Source organism: Borostomias antarcticus (genome assembly GCF_949987555.1).
Source record: "Borostomias antarcticus genome assembly, chromosome: 16".
In the NCBI taxonomy this organism is placed as follows: Eukaryota; Metazoa; Chordata; class Actinopteri; order Stomiiformes; family Stomiidae; genus Borostomias; species Borostomias antarcticus.
This window is the reverse complement of record NC_140249.1, coordinates 15130909-15141355: the sequence shown is the minus strand read 5'-3', so window position 1 is coordinate 15141355 and position 10447 is coordinate 15130909. Positions and strand designations below refer to the sequence as shown.

The window sequence follows — 10447 nt, the reverse complement described above, 5'->3', positions numbered from 1 at the left end:
ACATCATATGACACATCAACAACACTAGCACTCAGGTGTTCAACTACACAATAATCTGAACCATACATACATTTGTAAACAATATTATCCCCAGGACAGATTACCAGGAGTGATGTGGGCTACCGGTAAGGTACCACGCAAGGACTGTACACAGTTATGATATATATGATCTGCTGATGGAGACAGCAGGAAACCAACAGAAATGACAGACTGACTTGGTATGTCCCAAATCAAGACACACGTGCCTCCACCAAACGCCAAACCATTTGTTCATTCTTGTTGTTGATCCGAGACAGCTAGCCTAGCCTAGCCTAGAAGACAGGGTTGTTTTGGGACACCTCCAGTGGTTCTGAAGGCAGGCCCAGAGAGAGAGGGTTCTGGGATGGACACAAAGGCCCATGTGGATCCAGTATCGGTGCCGGTCTCTAGACTAGGGTCAGTCTGCGTTGGGCAGACCGAAGGTGGAGTTTATGAGATCGTGCAGACTGTTGTGGGAGATCTGCAGGCTGATGTTGTCTTGGTGGAGGGACGAGGCCCCCTCCGCCTGGGCCATCTCGTGGTAGTACCGGCAGACCAGGGGAACCACCTGGGCGCGAGAGGACACCAGATGGTGAAGGGGAAGAAAGTCACATATGTACAAAAAAATAATTAAAAAAAATAAAATAATATTTTTAAAAATTGTGCGTATTCCCAGCGTGTTGATGCGTTTTGTTGACACTACAGGTTAAAGGTGCAGTGTGCGGTTTGTGTTTTCCCGTTTAGACTTCAGGCCTCCCTCCAAAGCCACTCCTCCAAACTGGGGGAAAACAAATGGCACTCGCTAGGCAGGGTGGGAGGTTGGCAGGCAGGTAAGCCATCCAATCATTTCAAGTTGGCAACTCAACTGATTGCTGTCGGGTTGTGTTATGTAATGAGAATTGCAAAAAATATAACAAAAAGTGTTTCTGAGCCAAACCGCCTACTGCACCTTTCAAGCTCAAGGGGAGAGCGTGAAAAGTGTTACCTTGACCACGATGAGTTTCTTCTCTAGGGGTTTTCCGTCGGGGAACTTCTCTCCGAAGCACAGGTGGATGGTGTAGTCCGGAGACCCGCCCCTGTTCTGCCGAAAGGCCATCAGGTCTGACAGAAAGATGTGACGATTCAGATGAGTGTGTGTGTGTGTGTGTGTGTGTCTGTGTGTGTTTGCATGTGTGTGCGGCTCAATGCAGTGTGTTAAGTGCATATACAATAGGCGTTCTTTGCATGAGCCACGCCTACCATTCGTGTACTTCTCGAAGCTGAGGAGTTGCACCATCTTGTCCTGGGGAATCTTCTGGGGGTTGGGTTGGACCTCTCGGGGGTCTCCCGTGGTGGGGAACACACGGCAGTTATCGTGCCTGTACCCGTAGATGCCAGAGGTCTGGACCTCCAGGACAAGACCCCTCTGGATGCTGTACAGAATAAGATTCGTAAACTCCGCCTGGCAAAAGAGGAGCATTGTTTTATTTCATTGCTTTATCGTGATGTCGTTATTGTTTTATGATTTAATTGCTCATGCAGGTATCAGCAGTCCTGATAGACACTTATAGTATAGGCTACATGCACAACTCCAGTACTTCCTGAAATTAGCCATGCTTCTCTATTTCCTGTCCTACACTATTGGATGAAGTGATTAATCAGGTGTGCCTGACTGCAGCACAATGATCAGGCACACCTGAATAATCATTTCATCTAATAGTGTAAGACAGGAAATAGAGAAGCATGGCTAATTTCAAGAAGTACTGCAGTTGCGCATATGGGCCATTGGTCAACAGTAATTGAACAGGTGAGTGGGCGTGGTCTACCTGTTTGCGGTCATGCAGGCTGTCGGCGTCGGGGAAGCGGAGCGGGTAGCTCTGGGTCTCCGGGGCGTCGCACAGGTAGTGGAGCTGGAGGCGGGGGCAGGACAGCGTGGTCTTGAACATCTCCCTCTTCCTGTAATGGATGCTCACCTCCAGGTCACACAGAGACGGCTGACAGAGCGGCTCCAGCAGAGCTTCTGGTATCACTGTTCAAATTCAAACATTGCAACATTCAAAATCCATATTTGGGGTCAATATTTACATTTTTTTTAGGCTTCCATGGACTACAGAGTAACACACACACACAAGTAACAGTCAGACATGTATATTCAGGACAGATCAAATATATTTTCATTTTTCTAAGGGCGGCTGTATAGCTCAGGAGGTAGAGCAGGTCCTCCAATGATTGAAGGGTCGGTGGTTCGAATCCCGGCTCCTCCTGACTACCTGTCAAAGTGTCCTTGGGCAAAAACACTGAACCCTGAATTGCTCCCAATGAGCAAGCCACCATTGGTGTGTGTGAATGTGTAGGTGAATGAGAGGCCATTGTAAAGTGCTTTGGATAAAAGCGCTATATAGGCGCAGTCCATTTACCATTTCTAACACTTATAGGATGCATAGATTTGCTACGTATGACGTTCCCAGTGCCCTCAGATAATACAACAAGCGATACCATTAGAGGAACTGGTGTCCCACTGAAGGACATCCAACAGTTAAGATAGAGGTTTGGTAGGTAATGTATCAACAAAAGAATGTGAATCAAATGAAGAGAGGGGTCTATGTGGCTTAAGTTCTTCTACACAAGTAAAGAGACGCCATACTTGCAGGTGAATGTTGATGTCTGGTTGGTGGCTGTTGATGGCTAGGGTCTGTATGTGTTTTTATATAAAAGGTAGTGATACCGTACCTGAATGGTGGCTGTTGATGTCTGGTTGGTAAATGTTGATGTCTGGTTGGTGGCTGTTGATGTCTAGGTTCTGTATGAGCAGCTCATCGTTCTGTTGGGAGAGGAAAAGCAGAACCTTGAGTCCCTTGACCTTGGTCCTCAGGCAACAGACAGTCGTAAGGAAGTAGACGGAAAGACTTGATTATTTTTATATTTAGTAGACGAAAATAGATCATGCCCAGTCAGACCAGCATCTTCAAGGAACACTTGGCTTCTACAGCTGAAGATTGAATGCCATTCAGAACAGTACTAATCCAAGTCGTGGTGTGACATTGACAGTCTCTCTTCTACAATACAGTACCTCTGTGGGAGTGAGAGAGGTGTAGATGTCTGGAAAGTCATGGTCTGGAATGATGCCATTGTCCTCATAATTATCTGCAAGTACAAGGCAAAAAATATAGCTGCGGTCCTGAGGCCAACAGAATATCAATTGACGATTTCAGATCCTCGGTTATTAACCTGGTATGTTTATAAAGGCTGTCTTACACTCGGTGTTGATGATCTGGTAGACCTTATGAGGGTCGTCCGAGTCCCTGGAGTTGTCCTCCACCCTCTTGAAGTGCTTGGTCAGGTTGTTCAGAGCACAGCGGAAGTTGGTTTTCCACTTGGCCTTGTCGTTGGGGTGCTCAGCGATCTTCCCACTGGCCACTGCCCAGGCCTGTTCACCAGATAGACATGGGACGTCAAATACACTGTGGCATAATGCCAGCAAGAGACCACCGTAATATTAAACCTGCAGTCATTATAAATGCTAATACATGTTAGAATACTCAACACAAAACATTAAAGTCGCACTGAAACGGACGTTTGAGATCATCTAACTTCGTAGTTTGACGTATTTCCGACGCAAACAAGCTATGAGGGTGGGACATAATATGTCCCTCTATTATGTTTAGAGGAATTTGATTGGAACATTGACAAGTGGACGGGTTTTAAGAACTTTAGACAGATTCGATAGAAGGATAGCGTTGAATAGGTGAACACTATGACCAATTATGTGATGCTTTTTTAATTTCAGTGCGACTTTAAGTGAAGTAGTCTACACAAACAACCCAATGACCCATAACACTATAATGACTGATGATTTTGCGATACAGGAGTGCTACTGTAAAGCCACGTGCCTACTTACCCAGAATATTTTACAGTCATCGTCGGAGCAATCTTTCCTGGAGTTGTGCTTCCAGGGGACTCTGAATTTGGACCTGTTGTTGTCCACGTAGCGCAAGCCTGCGTACTGGCCCGAACCCACCTGCTCGATCAACCAGCCCGCGAACTGCGGTTTCGGGGCGCTGCTGTGACATTGGACGGATAACATCAGTATGAGCGAGAGCGAGAGAGAAGCGAGAGCGAGAGAGAAGCGAGAGCGAGAGAGAAGCGAGAGCGAGAGAGAAGCGAGAGCGAGAGAGAAGCGAGAGAGAGAGCGCTCTTTAAAGTGAGAGCGCAAGTGTCATTTTATGTTTTACAGTAGCCTTTTTTTATTAGGCTATACTCGTCGTTCAAATTGTGAATACGAAATGATATACAGTAGCAGCATGGTAACATGATATCATGTCCGTCTACTTACTAAGTGCATGCGAAATAGCCTACCTTTGCATTTTCACTGCAGCGTCGCGTTGATCTCACCGTGCACCGTGCGTAGGCTATACGTAGCTACTGTAATGTTTCACTAAACAGTTTTGATGCCAGTTTCCGGCGAGTCCGATAGTTATATAGCCCTGTCAGTGATGTCACACGAAGGGGCACCCCCTAGCAGAGAGGGAGACGAGATTCCAACTATGGCATTTCCGCTACAGCATTGATACGTTACGATTGTAGCCTATCAAGTTCATTGTTTTGGAGTGGGTGTTGCCCTCTGAAGGATCCCGAGAAAACATCGGTCTTAAACCGAAAGTCAAATAAACATTGCACATTCCTGTTTGCATCACTGTCTGTAACCATCAAAGATATGATGAAACACCAGCCGAAAATAGCCCATCTCACTAAACCGGAATCTCTTATCAAACAGGATTTACAGTAGAATGATAAGATAGTTGTGTGTAGGCTATTTATGTGCGCGCGTGTCAGAATTTAGACAGACACCTACCTTCATAATTGCACCTCCATGTCACACCGATGGATTCCATGCAGTGCAGACACGTATAATCCGAATACCAAAAGCTTTTAAACATTATAGAACTTTGAATTTCACCCGTGGGGTCAACTGTAACATCTGACTTCTGAAAATCTGACATCTGAAAATAAATCAATATTGTACTCTTTATGTAATCTATGGGGACTTTTACATGATATGACAAATTAATAGACATGTGTAACTATAATATAGCAAAACATGACTAATCTAGTTGAATTAGTCTCAAAGTAATCTGGAAAAGAGTAAAAAGTGATACACTTGACCCCACTCTCCATGCAAACAGAGATCATTAAAACACACAATGTAAGTACACTGTATCTTGGACACCACATTTGACAATAGGTTTCATACCATAGTTGGTGACTTTCCCCAAGACACACAGTAGGCTATAGGACGTTTACTGTTACAGTATGAGAGTTAAGTCACGCTGCAGCCTGAGAAGTGCTAACTTTAACCCCAACAGCTGCTTTTGGTTGAGAGAGGATCCAAAGAAACTTCTAAATAAAGGTTCTGTCTGATTCCTGCGAACTCTGAATGTATCTCCTCATGATCAATACAGGGGGATGTTAGAAGGAGTTTTATAACGAGACGCCTGCAGGTGCGTTGGTGCGTCATGCGGATCCTGTGTGAGTGGGGGTGACCCCGGCCTGAGAGAGAGGCGGCTGCTTGTCGCTGAGCCGGGGCCTAAAATCACGCTTCCTCTTTCCCGCCCCCCTCTTTCACCACGCGGCTGTGCCATGAGGCTCGCGAGGCTGAGCGGGCCGTCCTGCCATCGTAGGGTTGGCGCTTCGAGTCGGGGCTCCTGTGCACATGTTGAAGTGTCTGGCGAGACAACCAAAATTGCTCCCAATGAGCTGGCTAGCACCTTGCGTGCCAGCATCTACCATTGGTGTGTAAATATGTGTGTGTGAATGGGGAGGCCATTGCTTTGGATGAAAACACTACATAAGCGCAGTCCATTTACCCTTTACATAGACCACGGGAAACATTAATACCACCTGCTGTAGGCCTATATCCTCAAGTCATCATGCATCACATGTCACAAGGAACGACATGCTAAACAAGCCTGGCTTCTGGTTTGACTCTTTGGCAAGTCCGCGAGTTTCACCAGGCCGAGGTAAAAAAAAAAAAGTTCCTGACTAGTGGTGCTTAATATCCACCCATGTAGGCTATAGCCTACATGTCACATCAGGTAGGCTAGGTAGTCCTAGCAGGTAGTCCACGTCAGTGACACAGCACTGCCACTGAAAGTGAAAGTCCCACCTCCATGCACGCTCTCTCCACATGCTCATCTCTGAGGAGACTATAGGCCTAAGTATGGCGTATAGTCCAGCTGGTTCTGCCTTCTGTCTGTTCTCACTTCAAACTGTCCTCAATACCTCAGCGACGTCAGACCCGGGGAGCACTTCTCCCTTCCTGCTCATACGGGTGATCTGGCCTCATTGTGTTGTTTTCACATCCCTTTTCCTATGCGGACCACTCAACTACATCAGGTCAGGTTCTGGTGGACTGTTCACTCTGCCTCAACAGTCTCCTCGGCATGATTAAAGAATCAAATATTCACGAATCAGACGGTTTCTGTCCTAGATTAGGCTACAAACATGGCTTCGATTGAACAGTTTCACCATCAGCGTGTCTCAATTAGCCTACAGAGTGCCTTGCAGCACTGGGAGCTAGGAATCTGATGCAAAAGTATGATTGAGGCAAAGATCCCCTAATGCCCTTCAGGTCTTGTAGGGAGATTTGATGGGGAAATCCAGAACAGCATCTTGTCTGTCTGTCTTTCTCTGTGAGTCTGTCTATCTATCTGTACCTTTCTGTTAGTCTGCCTGTCTGTCTGTCTGTCTCTCTCTGTTAGTCTGCCTGTCTGTCTGTCTGTTTGTGCCTCTCTTGTCTATCTGTCTCTCTCTGTTAGTCTGTCTGTCTCTCTCTGTCTGGCTCACTGTTAGTCTGTCTGCCTGCCTACCTGTCTGTCTGTCTGTCTGTATGTCTGCCTGCCTACCTGTCTGTCTGTCTATCTGTCTGACTGCCTCCTGCACTCTGCTCCAACTCGACTATCAGTACAATCTGCAGGCATAGCGGACCTCACCTTCACATCTGAAGTGCGTACTCGTCACAGGCATGATTGATGAGGCAACATGCTGGAGTAGTTTCATCATCCTGACGGTGTCATAAACAGAGGGGTAAAGACATGTGTGTTACTTGGACTTAGGCACAATCACAGGCTCAGAAAATATTGGACTTCCCAGGGCGTGTTATTCAGTGCGTGGGTATGTTCAGAGATATGTGTTGGGTCACCAATACAACCTGTAGGGTCGTCACTGGTTTCAGATAGACAGGGTTTCATCACTACCGTTTACACTGAGTGACACTGACAGGAGGTACAGCGAGCTGTGCTCTATATGATGGTGGTAGAGCACTAGTTCGGAATGAAATAGAATTGATTAAGCAGAATGTGAGGATGTTGCTTCCATTAATTCAGCCATGACACACCTCAAGACAGTCCCTTCATGGAGTTACCAAGCTGAGACCAAAAGAAGGTGATGTCCTCCCTCTTTATGCTATTGCAGAAAAGTCAATAACATTTTAAAGAGTAGCTATAGCATCTAGGACTGCACAAGTTTAGCTGCACTGTCCTGTCCCGTCCTTGGCCTGTCTAATGCTGTCTGCCCATCAGTGTTGTGCACCAACTGACCAGAACAAATCCCTAGCATGTGTAAAAAGTAACAAGAGATTCCGATTCTTCCTCATAGCACCAGGTGGGTAGTATGTTATCCGCTACTGCCCTCTGCTGGGAATTAAAAAAACGCTCTATTGATGCGATGATATGGTGTGATTGCTTATCTTCGCCGCTAGAGGTCAGTCCATGTTCATTTTCAATCGTTCAGGTAAGTGCTTCAGATGAGATACTCGCCGGGAGTAATTTTGAATCTACCACTTAGAGCGACTCGTAGCTTTTTCTCTTCTAAAAAATGGTTTACTGATTCTTTTGAAGATTATCGTGAATGTGCATTGACCGAACCCTTGATGTGTTGCGGACAGATTCTCGGCATTTCACTTGCTGTCCACTCAAATGTGGTGCTGAAAACAATTACTGAAAAGAATGATAACCTACCACTGTAGGTTGATGTAGAATGGTAACCTACCACTGAAACTCAAGTCATAGATGTACGCAACTAAGCCTGGCGTCTAAACTAGGCGCATGTAATCTGTGCTATGCTTAGTCTAATCACTGTGCATAGTTGGTCACTTAAAGCTTCAGGTGTCAAAAACGCCCACGTATAAACCAAGATTGGACTTGCATTGGAGTGCTGGAATGGTTCACAATCATTAAGAGTGCAGACTGCCAGATAGCTTGGTAGCAGAGTCTGACATTTTGTCCTTGCGGACAATGTGCACCTGTAGCGCACTCATTTTAAGGGTCATTACGCACGGCCGCGATCTGCTTTAAGACATAGGCTACATGTCATAAAACATTATGTTTACCTTTAAATTGATCGTGTTTCTATGCAGAGTTGATAATGGCCAATTATTCTGCACAGAAACACGCTTGCCATTTATTTTCTTTTCTTTGACTGTAGCCTGGATACCGGAGAGAGCGTCCTTGGTATTTGGGTTTTTAAAGACAGAGGAGACGGGTGGAGGGGAGAAGACTGATAATTTGAAGACTTGCCAGGGGTACATTGTCAAATTCAAAAGGCATTTCAAAGAACCAAACCATTCACTTTTTTCATTCTCTCGTGTATCCCCCTTTCTCTGTCTTTCTTTCTTTTCGCCCGGTTGCAGGCCGTTTGAATCCACCAATGGGCTTTCAAGTTGGAGACATTGGAATGTAAATGAGCCCAGCGCGTGCTCCTGGCGCAGTGAAAGCCCGGGATTGTTTATTGAGCTCCCGGAGCCACGCGCCTGGCTTGCGGAGTCGGTGGGCAGAAGAATCACACAGCGGGGCGGGGCCTCGCGGAGAAGCGTGCGTCTCCAAAGGGGTGGGGTGTGTGGGGCGCGTGTTGAAAAAGAGGAGTGCTGCCAAAGTTTGGGTCAGATCGGCTCGTGGTGTAAGCAAGCTCAGTCAAGAGAGACCTGGACCTGAGATAGCCACCGCGCGCGCACACCAGCCATCCGCACGGTCCCCACGCGAAAGACACGAGAGTGGTGCAAGGGCGAACCGGTTCGCTTCCTCTCTCCTCCTCCTATTCCATTTGAGTATTGCTCCAGCAGCCAGAGCCACACCAGGATCCCTATCTCACCTCTGGACGAGATGGAAACTACTACCACCACCATCACCACCACACAGCTGGCGCAGAACGCGTGCCCCTTTGGAATGACAGAGAGGCACGCCACCATTACCTTGCACGCGCCGGCACAGGACTGCGTCCTCCCCTCCCTCCTCCCCAACGCCGCCGCCGCCACCGGCTACCAAAGCAAGACCAAGGTGCTGAAAAGACAGCGCTCCAGCTCGCCGGAGCTCCTGCGCTGCAAGCGGAGGCTCAGCTTCAACGGCCTCGGCTACTCCATCCCGCAGCAGCAGCCGGTGGCCGTGGCCCGGCGGAACGAGCGCGAGAGGAACCGGGTCAAGCAGGTCAACATGGGCTTTCAGACGCTGCGTCAGCACGTCCCGAACGGCGCCGCCAACAAGAAGATGAGCAAAGTGGAGACGCTCAGGTCCGCCGTGGAGTACATCCGGGCCCTGCAGCAGCTGCTGGACGAGCACGACGCTGTCTCGGCGGCGTTCCAGTGCGGGCTGCCGTCGCCGACCATCTCCAACAGCTACTCCGCGGACCCGGAGTCGCCCCACTCCACCTATTCGTCAGACGAGGGCAGCTACGAGCCGCTGAGCTCCGAGGAGCAGGAGCTGCTTGACTTTACCACCTGGTTCGACAGGTACTGATAAACAGGCAGCCTATGTCAACATCAGCTGACACTGCACGCCCGTGCGTAAACCTAGCCTACCAGAAGCTAAGATGAATTACAAAGAGTGACATTTGGTAAAGTTATTCGATTCACCCTGCAACAAGGCAAGACTCTTTGTGCCGTGCTGGCAAAAGACTCTCCTCCGCATCTCCAGGCAGTTTTTGCAGGTGCAAAACAAAACGGGAGAAAGGGGCTAAAGCAGTGAGCCTCTGGTTACCGTTGCTATGCTACGGCAAGGCAGAGAGTACAGCGGCCCCAAAGTCCTCGCGCGAACAACAGGAGAAAGGGAGCCTGTGCGCGTGCTGGACAAAGCGTCGGGGGGCTCGAGGGACTGCCAAGTTGAGGTGTGGAATTAAAGAATTCTTCATCGATGTTTGAATAAGTGCAATTAAATACGTGAGACGGGAGAGACTGGGGTGTTGCGCCGCGCGTGCACAGTCGTGTGGTTCCCGAGGGCTTTACTGTCTGTAGCCTGTTCTCATGAGAGCGAGACTGCCTTCCTCCACTGCCGTTTCTTTTGGAAAGATAGAAAGCAAAGATGATGAGCAATCTGATCTGAACTTTTTATTTTTTTGGTGTAGATTTTTTTCTCTGAAATTGAACTTGTGACGTAGCCTACACTGTCTGTGTATATAGCCCGAT

The 10447-nt window shown here is 47.8% G+C and overlaps 2 protein-coding genes across 2 annotated transcripts; one reads left to right on the top strand and one right to left on the bottom strand.

Annotated features, from left to right (window-relative positions):
- Positions 1-436: 436 nt before the first annotated feature.
- irf7 (interferon regulatory factor 7) lies at positions 437-4433 on the bottom strand (the record flags this gene model as incomplete). The annotated part of the gene is made up of 9 exons (XM_084451314.1): positions 4354-4433; positions 3896-4058; positions 3253-3424; positions 3068-3141; positions 2728-2818; positions 1824-2026; positions 1258-1459; positions 1004-1119; positions 437-586 (listed from the first exon to the last, which is right to left on the bottom strand). Exons 1-9 carry the CDS (start codon positions 4359-4361, stop codon positions 437-439), a joined length of 1179 nt encoding a protein of 392 aa, XP_084307440.1. The 5' UTR covers positions 4362-4433.
- A 4719-nt stretch (positions 4434-9152) lies between these two features.
- ascl1b (achaete-scute family bHLH transcription factor 1b) lies at positions 9153-9782 on the top strand (the record flags this gene model as incomplete). Its single annotated transcript, XM_084451313.1, has 1 exon — positions 9153-9782. The coding sequence occupies one exon, from the start codon at positions 9153-9155 to the stop codon at positions 9780-9782; it is 630 nt and encodes a 209-aa protein (XP_084307439.1).
- Between the last annotated feature and the right edge of the window lie 665 nt (positions 9783-10447).